The sequence below is a fragment of the Lepidochelys kempii genome, chromosome 7, assembly GCF_965140265.1.
Source record: "Lepidochelys kempii isolate rLepKem1 chromosome 7, rLepKem1.hap2, whole genome shotgun sequence".
NCBI classification, from domain to species: Eukaryota; Metazoa; Chordata; order Testudines; family Cheloniidae; genus Lepidochelys; species Lepidochelys kempii.
Window position 1 is genome coordinate 78,836,675 of NC_133262.1, and position 22,138 is coordinate 78,858,812.

The 22,138-nt window shown below is 39.5% G+C and overlaps 1 protein-coding gene across 4 annotated transcripts in view; it reads right to left on the reverse strand.

The window, feature by feature from the left end:
* The window catches only part of JMJD1C (jumonji domain containing 1C), a 306,723-nt gene that overhangs the window by 118,409 nt on the left and 166,176 nt on the right, over positions 1–22,138 (reverse strand). For all 4 annotated transcript variants that reach the window (XM_073353432.1, XM_073353433.1, XM_073353434.1 and 1 more), the window contains exon 3: positions 4,542–4,655. In XM_073353432.1, coding sequence (XP_073209533.1) covers positions 4,542–4,655 — 114 coding nt within the window. The remainder of the gene's footprint in view (positions 1–4,541; positions 4,656–22,138) is intronic.

The window sequence follows — 22,138 nt, forward strand, 5'->3', positions numbered from 1 at the left end:
TGAAGTTTACTGATCCACGCAGCAGATATGGGTGGCATAGGAATCTGTGGTTCAAAATTCCTCAGTTAATGTGCCTCTAACCCTGTTCTGGAGCAAACACTTCTAGAGGGGAGAATAATTTAGTCTCCTTGTCTACTCAATCCTTATCCTTTCTGCTAAGACTAAAAGGATGCCCATTGTGCTGTTCTGTCTGGCTTGAGCACTTGTCATCTTGAAACTGGACTAAGACAACAACCTCATTTCTTCCAGGCCAGAAGACAGATCATCATGTTAGATGCCAATGTGTTTTATAACAACTGATCTGAACTGATCTGAGCAGGAGTCAGACCAGTGATCTACAAGAGAAAGGTTCTAGGAACATCTATTTCCCAATAGTAACATTATGATGAATATGTTCATTATCTCAATTACAATGGAAATAGGCCAGAGGTTGAAGCACAGGATATGAAATTTGGAGTCACCCCCACGCAGGTTTAAATCCAGCTTGTTTTGACTGTCACTAAAATTTGGCACCTAAGTGCCTAAATACCCTTTGAAAATGAGATTTAGGCTCTTAAGTTAGGCATTGCAGCAATCAGCACAGCATGACTAAATACCTTTAAAAATCTGAGCAAACGGGGCTGAAACTAAGTGCTCAGACTACTACCATGATGTGTGGCAAAAAACAAAACAAAACACAAAAAACAATGGGGAGGGGGGTGAACCTAGTTCACCATAAAGCTTTAAAACAGTCTCTAAGGCTTCCATGCTGAAAACACAACTCTGTTAGACTCCAAAACAGAGGGTTAAATATATTTAGGAAGGATTAAAATAGATCTATCTTTGCATACTTGGGTTCTTAAGTTCTCCATTCAGAAATAGGTTAATGGCATTGTAGAACGAGCAGGAGAACAAACTTATCTCCTGAACTCCAGGAGTCTTACCTCTGTTGCTTCTAGAAAGCAAGATGGCATTTCTAAAAAGTGATGAAAACAGAAACTAGTTTAGACTGTATGCTCCTTCAGGCAGGGAAGGAGCTCTCATCTATTTTTTCACAGTGCTCTGGGACACCTGTCATTGGCCGCTTTCGGAAGACAGGATACTGGGCTAGATAGACCTTTGGTCTGACCCAGTATGGCTGTTCTTATAATGTATTTTACAGAAGGATTCCTTTATATCCTAGGAACACTACCATTCAATATTTTTATTCGCACATTCTAAACAAAAATTATTGGTCATGAAACTACACTGTCCCTGGAAATGGGAGGAGGGATGTGCTTCTGAATACTGTTCACAAAATATATGCCAGTAACAGCTGACTACTTAAGTCAACAAATACTTACTATAATGAAACCTTAGTTCAAGTGGTCAGTGAGCTCATCATCTTGGTATACAGTACACAAAACATACAAAATGTGTCTAGTTAGATCTAGAATTTAGGTTCCATCAGTATGTTAAAAAGACTCTAATATCAGTAATCTGTTGGTTACCGTGTCAGTGAAATAGTAATTTAGATTCTTATTGTAACCAAGTAATTTTCATTTGATGGTTCATAAATTGGGGATCTCAGTCCAGCAGTGGACAGCCGAGATGCATGGAACAATCATTTCTCTCTCACACTCAGTGATGATCCTCTCCCTGTCAGAAGGAGGAACACTGGAGGCAAAGGTTAAAGAAATCTTACACTAGTGTCCACTATATGTTATTGGTCATACTAAAGAGACAAGGTGGGTGAGGTAATATCTTTTATTGAACCAACTTCCGTTGGTGAGAGAGAAGCTTTCAAACTACAGAGAGCTCTTCATCAGGTCAGCTTTGTGAAGCTCAAAAGCTTGTCTCTCACCAACAGAAGTTGGTCCAATAAAAGATATTACCTCACTCACCGTGTCTCTCTAATATCCTGGGACTGACACAGATACAACTCTGCACTGCTCGTACTACACCTTTTCAGTGAAAACAGGAATTCAGTTTCTGATATCAAAAATCTGGCACAAAACTCCTCTCTCTTTAAAATAATAAGTAAAAAATATCTGTGACTCTAACTCCTCTTATGGAAGAAAATAAGAGATTGAAATGTCTTCTAAAGACAAGTCAAGGATTAACATCTCCAGGTAAGAAGATCCCGACTCTAGTGTAAACAAAAAACTCCTAAACCTAAAAGCAGTCTCTGCAGCATCTTTAACCTTCAAATACCTACTTAAAAATTTAATAGATACAAATGTTATACTAGATAGTGTATCTTACTTCTTTCCATGCTGTAATTACAATAGAGTATTAATTATAAATAGTTATGATGTAGCCAGCATTTCATGTGACAAGTGCACATTTTTTAAGAATTACTGTATTACTTCTATACTGATTTACCACCCCAAACAAAACTCCCGTTTTTTTGGGGCAAGGACAAAAACCGCCCTGGCACCTATCCACTACACTTATTGCATGGCTAGGTGATAGAAATCAGATTGCTTTACAAGATGCAACATTCTTCCTCATATATTCACTTTTGCTTTACTGTAAATTTGCTCAGATTGATCTCTGAGAATCCAAAGCAACCTACTGCCAAAATAAGGATACTTGCCACAACTGAAATGAGCAAGATTGGAGGAAATAAACTCTCATGAAAAGCTGAAGACAATTATAGCAGGCATTTTCTTAGTAAACTAAGAACAAGTTGGAAGATTGAAGCTGGACTCAGACAAATAGTTTTGAATTTGCTTAGGTTCCTCAAATATTAGTGATTCACGACAAAAGCATCAATCATTAAGTGAACTGAAAAACAGAATTCTATCTATATAGGTCCTATTTCCATTTTATTTTTTAAGCCATGTATTTGGAAAAAATACTACAGTAATTTTGAAGGAGGGAGGAACATTATTGTGGTGTTGATCAGCGATTAACACTCTCTCTCAAACAGACTCAAAGTATAACCTTTGTATAACCTACAATAGACAGCCCCCCAAACTGAAGCAAATACTCACCAGCAACCACACACCACACAACAAAAACACCAACCCAGGAACCTATCTTTACAAAAAAGCCCATTGCCAACTCTGTCCACATATCTATTCAGGGGACACCATCATAGGGCCTAATCACGTAAGCCACACTATCAGAGGCTCGTTCACCTGCACATCTATCAATGTGATATATGCCATCATGTGCCAGCAATGTCCCTATGCCATGTACATTGGCCAAACTGGACAGTCTCTACATAAAAGAATATATGGACACAAATCAGACGTCAGGAATTATAACATTCAAAAACCAGTCGGAGAACACTTCAATCTCTCTGGTCACTCCATTACAGAACTAAAAGCTGCAATTCTTCAACAAAAAACCTTCAAAAAAACAGACTAACGAGAGACTGCTGAATTGGAATTAATTTGCAAACTGGACACCATTAAATTAGGCTTGAATAAAGACTGGGAGTAGATGTGTCATTACACAAAGTAAAACTATTTCCCCACGTTTATTCCCCCCCCCCACACACACTGTTCCTCACACGTTCTTGTCAACTGCTGGAAAGGGCCCACCTTGATTATCACTACAAAAGGGTTGTTTTTTTTTCTCTACTGCTGGTAATAGCTCACCTTAACTAATCACTCTCCTTACAGTGTGTACGGTAACACCCATTGTTTCATGTTCTCTGTGTATATAAAATCTCCCCACTGTATTTTCCACTGCATGCATCCGATGAAGTGAGCTGTAGCTCACGAAAGCTTATGCTCAAACATATTTGTTAGTCTCTAAGGTGCCACAAGTACTCCTTTTCTTTTTGCAGATACAGACTAACACGGCTGCTACTCTGAAACCTATAATAGAGAGACAGCTTATGGCAATTTGCATTGGACTGATTATAGTCCGAGTAAAAAGAAAGAAAATCAGTATTCTATCCCTTTTTATTTACTAAAGAACAAATGTTTTGAAATCTTATCTTTCAAGAAAATCAAATTATGTTTTTCTAAGGATTCTGGCGACTAGATCCCTCACAAACACCATGTCTTAAACACATACACAACTACATACTGAAAGTACTCTTCTAATTTATTAGGGCTATGATTAAGAAATCTGGAATGCTGGAATTGTGAAAACACACTTAGAAACAGCAGCAATTATCCATTTATGTCACCCATGAGGGGGGAATCAGACTATTTTTTAAAAGAAAATAAACTACTGTAATTCAGTCTTAAGAGAAGAACAATAAATAATCAAGTACAAATGCACTACTTGAGTTTCAATGACCAAAGCACATCTCCAGTAGAATAGACAATATACCGTTATCTACTCCATAATTAGCTGTATTAGTTAACTTTTAACAAACAGGTTAGAAATTTTATTTTGAAGGAGGATCTGTGACACAGTATATGTAGTTTTTTTCCCCTTACAGATTCACCACTAAAGTCTATGAAATGGTGAGCACCTTCTGTTTCCATTGACCAATGGGAAATGAATGGGCTCAATATTACACAGGATTTGGCCCATAAAAAGTTTTTTAAAAATAACGCACAGAGGATTCAATTAAACTGGATGACTTGGACTTGTACACTACCCATATCTCTTACCTGATAGGGCTGAAAGGCACTATCTTCAGTTACAAAATCCAGTTGTTTGTCCACAAGGAATTCTACTGCAGTGATCGACCTGTACACACTTTTTCCAACCAAGGGCTTGAATGTCTGAAAAAATAAAATGAACAAAGCTAAGAATTTCAAAGAACCAAGATAAGATTTGGCTCCTCCTTTACCCCATTGTTCCAGCAAATATAAAGTCACATGTGTTATGATAACCCAGTTAATGCTTAATTATCTCTTGCTCATTCAGAACAACTAGTCATTTAAGATAGGAACCTGAATGTATTTTGCTGGTTTGTTTGTGCTGTCAGTGGAAAGACTAGGGTGAGAACATAGAACTGCAATACATAGTCTTCCTTGTCCACATTGCTGTTGAGCAAGAGAGTGTTTACCACAGAAAATCAATGTTCCATTTCAGAGCACAGGATTTTACCCTGGCCACACAGCTGCATATTCAGGTCGCTTCTTTCAGCTTGCAGGTCAGGCTTGCACAGCAGCATCTGCTTAAGACAACATGGTGGAAGGAAATGCAGGCATGAGACTGCACCCTTCATCTCTGCTGAATTCTCTTCCACCATGCTTGGTCAGTTTCCCCATTCTCCTGTTCTCTGACACTTATATTGCCTCTCCTACTTTCATCTTCCCTTCTGCACTCCCTCCAGGCTACATTACTCCTTCCCCTACCAGCAATCAGACTCAGCTGCTCCAACACAGCAGCCTCAGACAAAACAGCTTTTAAGCCTCCAGTGACATGATCTTCTCTCTCCTTGGAGGGCTTCTTCCACACTTACAGAGAGAACTATCAGCTCCTGCACACTGACTCAGAAGGATGTGCTTCTCCCAAGTGGAAATTCTGCCGCCTCCTCTGGCTCCAAAATGCTTTCGTACTCTCCCATTTAGTGCAAGAAGGAGAATCTTACAGAGAATGAGTGGGAAGAAAATATAACTGGGGAAGAAGGTTCCCCTTGAGCAGTCACTCTGATCAGTGGGGGTGGAGTTTCCCGGACCAGAAAAAGTATAGTGACAGTGTGACTGGACAGGGGTTTACCAAGAGGAGGAGTTAGATGACAGATTGGTGAGAGGGAATCCCGGGAAAGTGACTGAGGGTAGCGGAAGGAGATATGATGAGGTTGTGAAAATGGGCTGACAGTAGAAAGAGGAAGTGATTAAGGGACCGGGGGAAGACAAGAAAGGGCACTTTCAGCAAAGAAAGTGCAAAATGCAATGAAAAAAAGAAGGGAAAGAAAGAGCAGATGAAGAAAACTGTACAAGACAGAAAATTAGGAATGAGGGAATACAGGCAATAAAAGGAAAATGCATCAAAACCGAGAACGTAAGGTAAGAATACAAGAGGAAAAAAATAAGTAATATACATACACTCAAAATGTATAATATAGAGATTAGTGAAAATGCCACATATGTGAGAGAGAATATGTGCAAGTGAGGGCGAACAGATAGCTAAAATAACGTGCCTGGGACAATCACACACAGAATTTTACTTCGGTCACCTAAACAGTGCAGCAATCATAATCTACACTGATATGCTGAACATGAAACAAGAAAAACTGGGAGCTAGCATCTCTGTAGCACCACTCCATTAAAACGTCTAGTATCTCACCAACCAGGCAGGGGCTTCTCCATTATGAATCACTGTTCCACAACATGACACGCTGAATCTGTCTCTCCAACCCCTCCCTTTTTTTTCCAGTTGAAGTGCAAATAAGAAATTTCACACTTGCTTTATTTAGCTAAATCCAAACAGGAATATACAATGAAATCATCCTAAAAACAGACTTATTTCTTCTAGAAAAATAATTCACTGTGCTAATAACATCTCTAAAATAATAGAAATGGAAACAAAACCCCACCCTCTTAAACACTTCCTTTTAGAGCTGTTGTGCAGACTTCATTCTGTACAAAACACAACTGGAAGACAAATTCACTTCACTGTTATTCATTTCCAAATTTAAGAATACCATCACCAGAGGTTACTATGTTTTATCAGGGTGTTGTCTTGTTACTGGTATCGGTAAAAAAATTTAAAAAAAACCTGCAGAGTTTAGCAGGTCTGGCACTTATACAGCAAACGAGGAAACATATTCCCAGAGCCATGTATTAGTTTATTTTAACTATGTCCTATTTGGGGGAAGGGAGCTACTTTCTCTATATTTACCATGCAGATTTTGCATGCTACATTGCTCGTTTCTGTATTTTCTCAATTATAATCCCTTCTATTACTGTCTCTGAGAAGGAAAAAACTCATCAGCCAATCAGCAGTCCTCAAAAGTATGATAACCACAAGAGATTATTTGAGGGAGGGGAATGAAGATGAGACGGGGCAGAAGGAAAGGAAGAGAGAGAAAAGAAAGAATGTGCTGGAATGTTGGGCAATCATGGATCCTCAATGGTTTGTAATTATGTAACTTCTAGTACTTTACAGAATTCCTTTACCCAAGTTGTTTACATATAGCTGGCCTTGGAATAGTTAGTCTTTTGAGTCAGTAAAGAATGGAGTTCAAACCCTATAATCTGGAACAAGCCATGTGTGCCAAAATAAGTTTTAAAGAACAAGCAGTTTAATTTAACAATTCTGATGGTTTAGTTTTTCTATTTATTGATTAGCATCTGCATATTTACATATACTCTGCTTCTTCTTCAAACTGATTTTTTTACATTGCCTTAAAAATTTAAGTCAACAAAAATGATTCTGTATACATATATCTGTACATAGAATGTAATTAACTAAACAGCAACTATCTGGAGTGTGACTTAATGCTTGTCTTTGAGCAATACTACATAGTAAGTTACATATAAAACACCAGTTTATCTGATTGCAGGTATTGTATGAACTGATCCCAAATCATGGATCTGTGAATGTTGCTCTCTACTCAGAAAAGTAAAGTAATTTAATACCTACTAATTTAGTTTCTCTAACCCCCTTAATAGGCCAGCCCAGACAGTCTGGGAATATAAGTCCTCCTACAAGCAGACAGACAGAAAATAAACCAAAACTGTGCAATGCCACACCTCCCTAGAATAGGGGTGGCAGGCCAGCTGAATGTGCTTAGCTTGAAATTTCCCAAGCAGTAATGGAAAACATTCTTATATAAAACATCTATAAAGAGAAGTCAGAATTCTTGGAAAAAAAGTCCAGATTCCATCAGTGAGACTCCAGAACTGGAATGTAGTAATGGATTTGGAGAAGCAAAGCATCAAGTAAAAACACTGTCATTCCTCAACTGTTTCTTCATTTTTCTACCTGCCAGCACAGACAGTGGGAATTCCAGTAAGTAGTATCCCATGCCACAAGAGACATAAAATGGGTAAAAAAAAAAAACACAAAACCTGAGAGACTAATCAACTACGGCATGAAGGACTCAGCAATCAGAGTCAAATATATAATGACAAGAAAATATATACAAGGATGTCCAAGTGGCCTCTTTACAAGACTATAGAAAAAAAGCTTCTTTACAAACCACAAAGTCTCTTGAGAAACACGTCTATGTGCTGGAAATGGGAAATACTGAACATCTTCAGCCTACAACCAATCCTCCTTTACATGGGCAACAAAACATAGCTTTCCCTTTTTATTTCTTGTAGCTATATGATTCTAGGACTTAAAACCCGAAAGGCCTCAATTAAGCAAAGCACTTAAGCACATACTTAAGTCTATATCTATTCAAAACAGCACATAGGCACATGATTAACTTTAAGCAACATAGGACTTCGGAGTTTTTCTGAATTGGTGCCTCCAATCCTGTTTATTTTACTGCATTGTGATCCAGTGGTTGGTCAAAAGAAGTTCCATGGATACAAATGCTTTAGTTTCTTTATTACCAGTGTCATTAATAATTAATATATATAGTGCCTAAATTGACTTGCTCCTTTGTTACATCATCAAATAATGATTAATACAGCTTTGTACCAGTGCATGCAGCAAAGCACCTGCCTGGAGGGGGCATCTAGCATAGCTCTCAGGCTAACACCACCATATAACTTTCAGGCTTTTGTGACCTTGATGCAGAAATTGGGTGGGTTAACATATTTAATAAATTACTCTCATTGCCTAACAGAGTGTGGGTCTTGTAGACAAATTCCCCTCACCTCTGCAATCACACAAACCATCTCACCCATTTATGATCACTGTAACAACTATAGATATTGCTTACATAAAGTAGTAGTATCAAGAAAATGTATAGTGTATTTTTAGATCTATTTAACCCAATTAAGCAGCTGGAAACAAAGTAGTCCACTACTATGTGACCAACCAGCTCTCTGAAGACCATCAGCAAGAGCACATAGGGCACCAGTGGGGTCCATGGACCTCAAACTTGAGAACTGCTGTGTATAGAACAGTTTCAGAGTAGCAGCCGTGTTAGTCTGTATTCACAAAAAGAAAAGGAGTACTTGTGGCACCTTAGAGACTACCAAATTTATTTGAGCATAAGCTTTCGTGAGCTACAGCTCACTTCATCGGCTGCATATAATGCATATAAATAATAGAATATTATTTTTAGAATGTCTATATTATTACAGTGGCTAATTTTCATTGCAAGGAATACTCAAGTTATAGCTGAATAAATAATTGTGTGGTTAGTTCATTAGGGTATTTTCAAATGTTTAATATGAATTATTATTATTACATCTTGTTTAGGTGGGTATTGAACTCAAATGCCTAAAACCCCACTCTTCAGCTCACACTAAGGTCATTTAGGTATTATTCTTATATGGTGTATTGGCCTTGTTAAAATACCCATTTGCCTAGTAAACGTTTACAGCATTTTATCCATTAAAAAGTATTGAAATTAAGTAACTGTTACTGTTTTTAACTAAAAGTATAACATTAATATTCACAAGTTTTTGCTTTCTTTAGCAAAAAAATACAGAAAACTTGATAAATTTTTTATTTAAAACTATAATACTTGAAAAGATCATTCACACTAATTTTATATATGCTAGTAATTAAACTTACTTTTCTATTTATTACTTTCTAGTCAAACTGTTTAATTAAGATAACACAAACACTGGCACGTTCTCATTATGCTGCTTCATCATTAAACCTCTAAACAGCTATATTTTTTCCCAATAGCTGTTTGTTGCCATGATTTATACTCAGAAGTAATTTTATCAAGTAGCAAAAGATAAAAGATAAATAAAATGGGTTTTGAAATTCAAGTTCATTTCTTATAACCTCTCATATAAAAGAACCACAGGTTGTTGTATTTCCTGTAAGAGAGAGCTAGTCATTTTCCAATTTGAAAAACACATAATTTAGGACACATCCCAGCTTTTCAACTTAGGTCAAAGGGTTCTGGGAGTAATGTTTAACTACTGTTAGTACTGGCTAAAACTAAAATTATTAGAATCTCAGGGGTAATTAACAAGAGTTTCCAATTCTTTTAGGCCAAACTGGTGGGGCATTTTTGTTTTTGATATATCAAGCTGTGATGTACACACATTCCTTCAACTATTATTTAAATAATTTGTTTCTACCATAATACACAAGTTCTACGGTACTAAATGACCTGAATCTACAAAAAGGTAAACTAGATATTTACATTTAAGTAACTGCACTGATCTCGTAAGTAAAAAAAAATTTAAGTATTTCATACACAAAAAAAATCATGACACACATACCTTTATAATCAACTAAATACATTCCGATATACAAATTTATTTTAGTATTTACTACATGCACTAGATACATTTTCATCTATGAATAATTTCTAACATGTTCTTCAAAAAAAATGAAGGGCACAGCTAAAATCATCTAAATTCAACATACACCCAGTTTTAAGTGGCAAACAATGTATCCATTATTCATCTAAATACTTAAGTCATCAGAAGCATAATCATGCGTTCTACTAACATGCCAACACACCATCTTCATATATGAAAACAAGAAATTATGTATGCATTTATTTTAATAAAGCAAAAACTTAAAATTCTGCTAACATTATTCTGGCTTTTCCAGTGAATTAGTACTAAATATTTTACCGGTCTAAGTGCATTTGGAATGTAAAGAAATGTAAATAGAACATGTGCATAATAAGTAAGTAATTCAAGACTGGGCAGATCTATCATTCTGCTAGGTACTTCTACAGCCTTGGGGAGCTGCCATCTGATGAAAGTCACTGTGGAATAAAATTCTGGCCACAAAACAGCCTATAATTCAATACTAATGCAGAAGACTGTTAATGTAACAGAAAAATTGCTTTTATATTCTATATTCAGCGCTGGAAAAGAATATCTACCTACTGGTTACGCAAATGGCACTAACGTGTTAACTAGAATATCACATACTGAACCAAACTACAATAAATTCCCAATAGTGTGTGGATGTCTGCCTTATTATGGCCTACCACTACATAGGAAAAATGCTTAGAACAACTGTATCCTGTTTGGAGTTCCATGGTGCACTACATTCCATTCACATGAGAAAAAGCAGACCAGATGAGCCTTCCCTGAAAGGCATTTTTAAAATAAATCAGCCACAGTCCTTACAACACAATTGAGCTGCTCAACACACACCATGTTGAAAGCACACCATTTAAAATGTAACAGGAAATACATACATCGTTTACATTATTTTTTCCATGATTTTTTAATTTTGACTATACTCAATCCTTTAAATATTTTTAGAAAATTACCTATATAAAAATAAGTTTTTGTTGACACCTTTTGAATCTCACAAATATGAGGTTTGCAAACAAACATTAATATAACCAATATCTTAATATGATACTGCAAGTTTTATTTAACATAACATTAGTGTCCTGTAGGAATGTCAAATCTAATCTCTCAGCCAGACAGGGCTTTGGAACAACCACCACAGTTGTTAGAAAATACCTGGGGTGCTATAAGAAGAAAAATCAGCATATCTGGAATAAAAAGTCAAACTGTTTAAAAACACAGAGTGAAGTAAGGGCAACACCATACACAGCCTACCAGCAGCTTCTTATACTGTATCTTATATATATATATACACACACACTTTCTCAATGTCCTAAGAGAACTGAGTTTTATTAAAATTTTTAAAGTGTAATACTGTTTTGCTATATTTCTAAAACTGAGAAATCTCAAATAGCCCATTCCACACTCAGTGAAGAAAAAAATGTATCTAAAACTTAAGTATTAATTCAAAAAAGACAAGAAAAGAACAAAATATAAATCTTACTTTGTCCTCGACAGTCTCAAAGTAGCTTTCTTACAAGTCATGGCAGTCAGATAGCTGGTAAATCTCCCATTTGCTCTAGAACAGTGTTTTCACAGGATCTCACCCACTCATACACACCACTTTAGTCTTCAAAATCAAAAGAAAATGTTTTTAATCAACTATTTCCTGATTCACTTGCATCTTTGACACTGAACATTCAGAAAAGCTAGAAATGAAAATCAAGCCCAGGCTGTAACCTAACAAGTATTCGACGAGCAAATCCTGTCTCCGTCTCAGCCCTGGCACGGAGGCGGAGTACAACTCGGTCTTTGTCATCAACAGTGTGGTGTTAACGACTGAGAAATCCTGCAGCTGAAGCACTACTGCGTCCCCAGATCTGGGTCATGATAATTTCTGCCGAGCCTGCTTACATAACCAAGCAGACACTCCAAACAGACAGCACATCGAGACAGCAGCTAGATATCCACAGAAAAAAAGCCTCTCGAAGGATACTTCTCTCTGTCTGGAAACGCAGTGCAATAGCTTCCAGCAGCGCAGACACCCAAATGAGAAACCAGCTCTTTGCTTAGGGCATGTTGCAAGAAGGGAAGAGGCGGTGCTCTGTAAACTGTAACTAATCCCCCGTCACAGGTGGTGATGGAGTCACTTCCAGCACGAGTCACATTACCGATTACTCATTTGGCTGGCCAGAGACAGTGGGTCATAATTTTAACTACAGACAAAGCCAGACTAGTGGCGAGACTGACAGCTCAAGTTTACCGTCCTTGCCATACAGCAAATGCAGATATCAAGTTTTCACTTTCCCGATTTACTTGAAAGAGACAGGGTTTAAGAATACAAATGGTAGGCCTCTGGTGTCTGTCTCCCTCCTAAAGGAGAATGTCAATTTGGATTCTAACACCCTAGCCATTCTACAATTTTATAGCAAACTGCTACCAAACAATTCTGATTTCCTAAACTGTTTTAGATAATAAACAAGAACCGGTATTGGATCTAACTCTCAAAACAATCTAATCTCTAATTGTTAGCAAAGATAAGTAAAATGAAATTTGTGCAGTGTATTAGTATTTTACAAAATCTAAACTTTCTTTCTTTCAAATCTCAGTGTAATAAACAATGTAAACAGCTTTGATTCTGATTTTTTTTTAAAGAAACACACCAGAAACTTAACTTAGTTTGCTGTTCATTCACTATTAATTATTATTATTATTATAAAAGTGCCAACAAATAGCCCTAAAACTGGGGAGGGGGAAAAAAAGATGGGTGCAGGATAACAGCTTTAATACAGGACTGATTTAAGACCAACATGCACTCAGATCAGAAGACGGTAAGGTAAAGTACATTCACAGCCAGGGGATTAAGCTATACCTCTTTTGCTGCTACAAGCCAACCACACTGCAAGATGAAATGGATTTGTGAAGTCTGGCAGGGTTTTACTATTTGGAAGCCCTTTAGTTTCCCACAATATATGTTAACAGTTTATAACTGATGCAAAAGAAAAGGGGAGTTTTAAGTGTACATTTTTCCCCTCGCTTTCTGAATACAACCTCCTAGCTGCTCTCCACTGCCAAATATTTACAACTCAATAAAAATGTGTGTTTTGCTGCTTTTGTACAGGAATTGCCAACTTACATATATAGTTACAATAAACAAAGACATGACAGATTTTATTTGATAACTTGCCATAAATTACTGTAAATTTGATTCTACATGCTTTGTGCTTTTATTAATTATCGTTTGCACTAAAAACAGAATGAACAATGCACCAGACTTTCTAAAGAGGAAAAAAAATGTGTGAGGTGCAGTACCTAATATAAAAAACTGTTTCCAAACAATTATTCTACAAATTCAGCAATTATGCTCATAATCTACTCATCAGTTTTAGTTCACATACACAGCAGGTAGAAAAAAATCATAAGGAAGGCTGGGATTACCAAACATACAGGCATTATTTCCTCCAAACTCTTTAAACAAAAAACAGTGGTACATTCTTTATTTTATGGAGGTCCGGGGAGGGGGACAGTTTGCCAAGAAAATAATATGAAATCAATTCTTGACTACCCCTGTTCTCATACTGAATTATTCCAAATGACAGACATAACAGGGAACTGGAATGCAATAAATATACCAAGACATGAAACCATAAAATTATGTGAGGTTAAAAATTAAAGGTGAACTGAAAGGTCTTTTGCCCACTAAAGACATTCTTCAGGGTAGGGTTTCTTCCATAGCAGTTCACGACACCTTATACACAAAACCAATGCATCAAACCATGATATCTGTGCTCACTTTAGGACATTACCTAGCCTAAATTAAGGCTGCATAACTGCACTTTAGTTCAACGGGATTCTTAACCTCTCCTCAGAAATAATTTGAATTTTGATATTCCTTGGCCTTCTAGGCCTGCCAGTTCCAAGTGATAGAATCGGAATGGCTCAACCCAATTGCCACATATGGCAATCAGGGTTTTAGGAATGTTTTAAAGACATTTCTGATACCTGCAGACTGGATAATTGTTTGATTTCAATAGATAGAGAAATCAATTTAAACAGGCTGCATGGACCCCAAATTACATCTTTAGCAGAACGCACCCAGGAAAGGTGATTTCAAGGGGTCTATTGGACTAAACAAACCTCTTCACAATCAGAGTTATCTGAATGTGTGGGGAAATGTTTAGGAGGGATGGATAGTACCTTCTTCCACCACTGGCAGATGATCAGAGGTGGAAGGTCTCCTAGATATACTTGGCCCTGCCTTAGTACAGGGGGCTGGACTAGATGACCTCTTGAGATCCAGTCCTACAATTCTATGATTTTATACTCCTAACCAGCAGTCAAAGATATAAGAGCTCTTCCTCACCCCCACCAAAGAAATATTTTAAAATAAAAACTTTAGTCACATTAACTTCACTAGATTTTCTTTCTGCTATCTTTTTTTTTTTTTTTTGAAACATTTCAACTACTTTCACCAGCACCAACATTGGTCATGAGAAGAAATGGCAGTAGAGAAAGAGAAACAGCACTTCTTTAGACTTTATTTACATCAACTTCATACATTTCTGAGATGCTCATCAATTCTCTGGCACTGAGCAGAACTTCCCTCACTCCCTTATGCTTCAGGGATAATCGTATCAGATAGTTTAGCTCTGTGAAAGCTTCTCGTATTGACATGACTTGGAGTTGTTGGCTCAGCACCTATAAAAATCAGGGCTTTAGCTATTAGCGGTATCAGCAGCTCTTTCAGGGGAAACAGAACCTTGGCTTCCCAACTTGTCAAGCAAGCAAGAAACAAACAGCAGTATTTTGTTTTGAAATTATTATTTTTAATTCTATACCTTCACTAGGCTAATACTTTGCGATCTTCGTTTTTAAAAAGCATTTTAGTTCAACCTTTAATAAGATGACTGTAGTTGTAGACCTCCCTAAAGAAAAATATACTGCTACTTCTCTTACTAATTACTTCCATTCACCTAGGCCTTCCCCCGCACCCCATTTACTAAGCCTTTAAGTAAGAGTTCCACTGCTGCAATTTATTCCAGTATTGAAACAACTGGAATATGCCTGTTACAAAGCACAATATATTTTTGTGATATTTAATTCTGAAATTCTGAACTCTCTGCACAACATCTGTCAAAAAGCAGACAATTCTTAATAATGTCCAAGGCAGGCACTTGTTAAAATATAAATCACAAGGCTGTCTGGAGGGTTGACAAGTTTGAGTGTTTGGACAAAGATTTATTAATAGACTGCAACTTAATAACAAAGAAAATTAATATCTGCTATGGCAATGCTTTTGCACACTAACGAAAATATTTTGCTAAAAATACTTAACTAGAACCACATATGCATGGAATAGTAGCTAAAAGTAAATGATAAATTAGTTTCCATTTTAATATTTCATTTTACAGTGTTCTCAATGAAAATCCACTAACCATGTTAAGGACCTCTATATTCTGAGATAGTTAAAACTGGTGCAAACAGCTACAGTAGGTCCGCTGCACCAATATAAAAAGATTTATACCAGTGTGCCCTACTCTTGTAATTTACAATATTTTTGTAAATAAAACCACTGAAGATAAAATTAATATATCACTTAAAAATGAGGGTCTTGTAACATGGAATATGTAGGTGACTTATTTCTGAGACTGATAGAAAACACTAATATCTGAGTTTGTTGTTGAAAAACACAAACTTACACACTTGAGCAGCTTATTTTACAGTTATATACATTTCAGCACTAGTTTAAATCAGCATTTGCTTCATTTCACAATCAGGCATAAACTCTGTCCAACGATCCATATCATAAACTTAAAAAACAGAGCTGTCTTTGTTCCTTGGCACTGCCAGTCCCCTATGGAATCAAGCAGCACACACAACTGCAGTTGGCAAACAATCCATGACCTTCATTTACTGTCTTGGCTTAATGCCATAGGATTCATGTGTTACTGGTAACATAGTGTACCTATTTTACAGAAAAACCTTCAAACTAGCTTAAAATCCATGAAAAGTATCCAAACATTTCAGCCATTAAAGAAAACTGTATCGTAATTTGTAAATTTTGCTACTATTAAAAATTTATTTGGTATAGTCCAAGAACACACCCAACTCTTTTAATCTGATTAGACAGACAGACAAACAGACGTGAGACAATGTATTTTTCAGATTTTGTGTTTTTAGAATTTGGGATTAAAAAAAATCTAGGTGAAATAATGTAACAGCAATTTCAGTTTTACAATTAATTTTTTAACCCATTCACAAAGATGGGAGGGAGGCACTTTGTAACCAGTTTGATTATTTCTCCAAGTAATCTTTAAAACTTTCCTTACACAAAGAAAGCAACATACAATAGTTGCATGTTCAATGCATTTTCAGTCATGTTTGTTCATTCAGGTCCTACCCAAATTTTGAACAATATTTATATGCAAAACTACAAGGGGAATATTTGTTATTGGCAGGGGCAGCACCTCATTCAGCTTCTTTGTTGTAGCGGAGGAAGAGGAGTAGTCTCAATGGCAAGCTGAACCTCGTATCTGCAAGATGTGAGCCATTGGCCTTCAGGTAGGTTTCTGGCATAACAGCCAGAAAACAGCATAAGCATGGGTAAATTAAAAGCATACATGGCACACCAGGATCTTTATGGTTTACCTCTATGTTTATTTGGGTTGAGGGTGAAGTTAAGAGGTTCACCTTCAATACAGTGCATATCAACATAAATTTATTTATTAAGTGCATTATCGTAATGCCCAGTCACTGATCAGGAACCCCTTTTGGTAGGTGCCATACAAACAGACTAAAAAGATGGTCCTCACCCCGAAGAGTTTACAGTCTAAATATAAAACAAGAGACAATAAAACGTAAGCAGACAGACTAAAAGGGAAGTACATCCTTGACCCATCAGCTGTCTTCCACCCAGTCGACCATGCTCCTCTTCATGAAATCTTGTCCTCCGTTGGCTTTTGAGACTCTGTCCTCTCCCGGTTCTCCTCCAACCTCTCTAATCACTCCTTCAGTGTTAACTTCAGAGGATTCTCAACATCCTCTCCCACTTTCTGTGGGGGTTCCAAAGGACTCTGATCTTGATCCCCATCTCTCTTCCCTCTACATTTTATCTCTAGATAATTTCATGTGCAAACACAAATCCAACTATCATGTCTAAACTGACCATTCAGATTTCCTCTCTACTCCAGACCCTGTCTCCTTCTGGCCAAACTGAAATCTCAACTTGTTTCTCTGACATCTCTTTTTGGATATCTAGCTATCAGCTCAAGCTCTACATGACTAAAAAGAGCTCAATCTCCCTCCCTGCCACTTCCTTTCTTGATCACTATGGACACAACACTATTGTTCTGCTGGTCATTCAGGCCCATAACCTGCGTGGCATCTCTGACTCAGACCTCTCCTTAGGTCCTCACTTCCAGGCTACGTTCAAATCTTGAAGAATCTTTCTTCATAACACCTCAAAGATACTGCCTTATCTGCCCAGTTAAAACTCTTGTACAGACTCTTAACGTGTCTTGATTATTGCAACATTCTTCCTTCTGGCTTTGACAAATGTAATCTTGCCCCATTCACATCCATTCAGAACGCTGCTGCAAAGATCATTCTTCTAACAGGTCACTTTCACCATTCTACCCCTCTAGTTGAATCCCTACATTGGCCCCTCTTTTATTCCACAAATGTAAGCTATTTGTCTTCACTTTCTACTCCTGGGAGAATTCTGCGCCAAAAAATTAAAAATTCTGCACACAATATTTTAAAATTCTACAAATTCTATTTGTCAATAAATAAATGTGGCTCCACCATGGCAGTGGGGAGCACAGGCCACTGGCTGCATTGAAGTGAGAGATCACCCTGAAGCCTCCACCTCTCCTGGTACAGGAACTCAGCAGTGAGGCTGCACCTGACCCTGACACAGTTCAAGGGCTGAGCCTGCCTCAGAAATACCCCCAGGCCCTGCCCCTCTGTGCCAGGTGTGGGTGGGCAGACTCAGCCCAGCAGGCTCCAAGTGTGGAGGGGTTTAGTGTGGGGGGATCCAGGCATGGGGGGAGAGGTTTCAGTGTGGGGCAATCTGGGTGAGGGCAGCTCAATGGGAGATCTGGATGCACAGAGGCTCATTGCGGGGTTCCGGGTGCAGGGGCAATGGGATCCAGGTAAAGGGGATTCAGGTAAAGTTGGTTGGGGCTCAGGAGGAGGGGCTTGGTGTGTGGAGATGGGGCTAGGAGATCCGGGTGCTGGAGGAGTGGGGCTTGATGTGGTGAGTGTCCAGGTGCAGCTGGTTGGGGATCACTAGGGTGGAGGGGTCTCAGAGGGGTACAGGTTTAGAGAGGTAGAGCTTGTCAGGGTGAGGGTTCGATGGGCCTGCTTAACAGGGGAGCCCCAGCTGCTGCCAAGGGGACGCCACATGCTGGGCTCCCGCTTTCCCCTATCCCCTTTTCTTCTGCATTCCCCTCCCTCTGCCCTCCCCACTGCCTCTTCCCCTCACCCCTCCTTACCCAGCCCCACTGTGGACACTCACTGTTGCAAGAATAGAAAACAGGAAGGCTCCCAGCACACAGAAGGGGAACGACTAGCACTAGGACCCAGGAAGCAGCATTCAGCTGCAGAGTCAGCAGAGCCGAGACACAGCCTCCTTCAGCTGGGCAGCTCTGTGCTTGCAGAATGATGGGGGGTAGTGGCATGTAAGCCCGTGTGCCCCCCATGCCTCACCTTTGTTTGGAGGGGGCCATTCCCCCCCACCCCCGCGAAAGTGTGCCCATGGTCAACCTCTGCCCTTCCCCCCTCCCCCAGTGCAGCTTCCCTTTTCTTCCCTGCCATTTTCTGCAGGGAAACACAGGAAATCTTTGGGTGGGGAAGGGTGTTTTCTGTGGGTGTGCAGTCACAGAGAATCCCCCCAGGAGTAACTTTCAAGGCCCTTCATGACCTATCCCCAACCTACCACTTATCTCTCATTCACGATCAAGATGTCAACTCCTCCCTGTGATGAAATCAAGATGCCAGCCTCCACTGCCCACTAGTTACATCAGGGGTGGGCAAACTTTTTGGCCCGAGGGCCACATCTGGGTGGGGAAATTGCTTGCAGGGCCGGGGCAGGGGTGTGGGAGGAGATGTGGTGTGCAGGAAGGGGCTCAGGAAAAGGGGTTGGGGCAGTCGAGGGATGCGGGATGCATGAGGGGGCTCAGGGAAGGGGGTTAGGGTGCAGGAGGGGTGTGGAGTGCAGGGGCTTGAGGTGCAGGAGGGGTGCGGGGTGTGGAAGGGGCTCAGGACAAGGAGTTGAGGTGCAGGAGGGGTACGGCGGGGGCTCAGGGTGGGGAGCTGGAGTGCAAGAGGGATGCAGGGTGCAGGCAGGGGGCTTAGGGCAGGGAGTTGGGGAGTGGGTCGCAGGAGGGGTTCAGGCTCCGGCCCAACGCCACTTGCCTAGAGCGGCTCCGGGGTGGCAGCAGCGTGCACCGTGGCCAGGGAAGGCTCCCTCCCTGCCTGCCTGCCCTGGCTCCAGCCCCTTACCACTCCGGGAAGCGGCTGGCACCACGTCCCTGTGGCCCCTAGGGAGGGGGTGCAGAGGGCTCCTCGTGTTTCCCTCGCCTGTGGGTACCTTCCCCGAAGCTACCATTGGCCGTGGTAACCCGTTCCTGGCCAATGGGAGCTTTGTGGGAGGTACCCACAGGCAAGAGAAGCGTGTGGAGCTCTCTGCCGCGCCGCCCCACCCCCATGGGCTGCAGGGATGTGGTGTGGCCACCTCCAGGAGTGGCGTGGAGCCTGCGGCGGTGGCAATCCAGCGGGCCAGATCCAAGGGGCTGGATTTGGCCCGCGGGCTGTAGTTTCCACACCCCTGAATTACATTTTTAAACAAGCACCTTCGGGCTTCCTATCATGCTACCTTTCATGCTTGGGAGAAGTTCCCCATGAACATCTGTTTAACTAATTCATTGTCTCCCTTCAGATTCCTCCTTAAAACGTTCTTTCTGTGATGCCGACAAAAGAAATGGAAAAGTTAGGCTGCTGAGGTGCTGAGATCATTGCCTGTCATGCTGACCATAGCCTCATTGTTTTCTTATAGTCCCCCATCTATCTATTAGTCTGCATCCATTTGCTGTCTCTTGTTTTATGTTTATAACAGTAAGATCTTTGGGGGTAAGAACTACCTTTTTATTTGGGGTTTGTATAGCATCTAGCACAATGGGGTCCTGGTCCATGACTACGACTTCTATTTATAAATAAAGACAAATAATAAACAACCATGACCTTAATGGACTAACACCTATCTTCCATAGAGCAAGCCAGTCACAGAAGCAGAGCATGCTTTCCCACACTGCTTTGCCAATATTCTTCAACCATCTTTTCTGGAAATACCCTAAAGATTCTTCAGTGTTCAAACCTTGTGACAGACATGAGATGTTAGAACTGTGGAAATGTCAATTATTATTATAATGAGGTGTGCTAGATACTATGGGCATGGATTATTCATAGAATATTATTTCTTTAATTGTTCTATGTATCTGTGAGCTAGCAATGGTATTCTGGTTCCATGGGGGAGGGTTTCAGAGCTTTTTGTAGGAGCTAAAATCACTGAGGGAGAGTTTATTAATGCAAATTCCTAGACAGGTAAATAACTCAGCAGGGAATTGTATATACTGGTTTTAATTGGGTTCAAGAGGCCCAGCAGACAAAAGACTGAATTATACAAAGAGGCAGCCTGAGCTGATGCGGGGGGACCCTCCTCAATCTATGAACTGACATGTATTTAATCTTGTAGCTCAAGTAGTGTAAGTGTGTGCTGTGGTGTTAAATGTTGAGGATTCAAAGCCCAAAGATGCATGACTGAGGGATTGTTAAAGCTGCACGAAACAGAATTTGCTTTGGGGAAATGATGGGGTTCACCTGACCAAGAAAGGGAAGAGCATCTTCACACACTGGCTCATCAACTTAGTGAGAAGGGCTTTAAACAAGTTTCAAAGGGTGCAGGTGACAAAAGCCCACAGATAAGTATAAAAAAGGCAACCTTAACAGAGGGTTAAGATGTTGGGAGAGGGACATGGAAAATTACAATAGGGTCATAGGAGCAACAACAGAGAAATCAGTGGTGAGTGTGCTCAACATCTTAGATGTCTATACACAAATGCAAGGAGTATGGGGAATAAATAGGAAGAACTAGAAATATTAGTACATAAGATAAACTATGACTTAACTGGCATCACAGAGACTTGGTGGGATAAGTCTCATGACTAGAATAATGGTATACAGGGATATAGCTTGTTCAGGAAGGACAGATAAGAAGGGAGGAGGTGTTGCATTATATACACACACATTCTGAGGTTCAGAAGGAGGTGAGAGGCAGAACAGTTGAGAGTCTCTGGGTAAAGATAAAAGTAAAAAACAGGGGTGATCTCATGGTAGGTGTCTCCTATAGACCACGAAATCAGGAAGGAGGAGGTGGCATTTCTAGAACAAACAGAACTATTCGAAACACAAGACCTGGTAGTAATGTGGTATTTTAACTACCCAGACATTTGCTGGAAACGTAATATGGCAAAACACAACATTTCCATTAAGTTCTTGGAATGTGTTGGGGACAGCTACTTCTTTCAGAAGATGGAGAAAGTAACTGGGAAATATGTATTTTAGACTTGATTCTGACGAACAGAGACAAATTAGTAACAAACACTGAAGGTGGAAGGCAATTTAGGTGAAAATGATCATGAAATGATGATTTCATGATTCTAATAAAAGAAAGGAGTGAGCAGCAGAATAAGTACAACAGACTTAAAAAAAACTTTAGCAAACTTGGAAAACTGTTAGGTAAGGTCCCATGGGAAGAAAACCTAAGGGAAAAAGGAGTTGAGGTGAGTTGGTAGTTTCTGAGAGAGACAATATTGAAGGCAGAACTCCAAATTATCCCAATGTGAAGCAAAGATAAG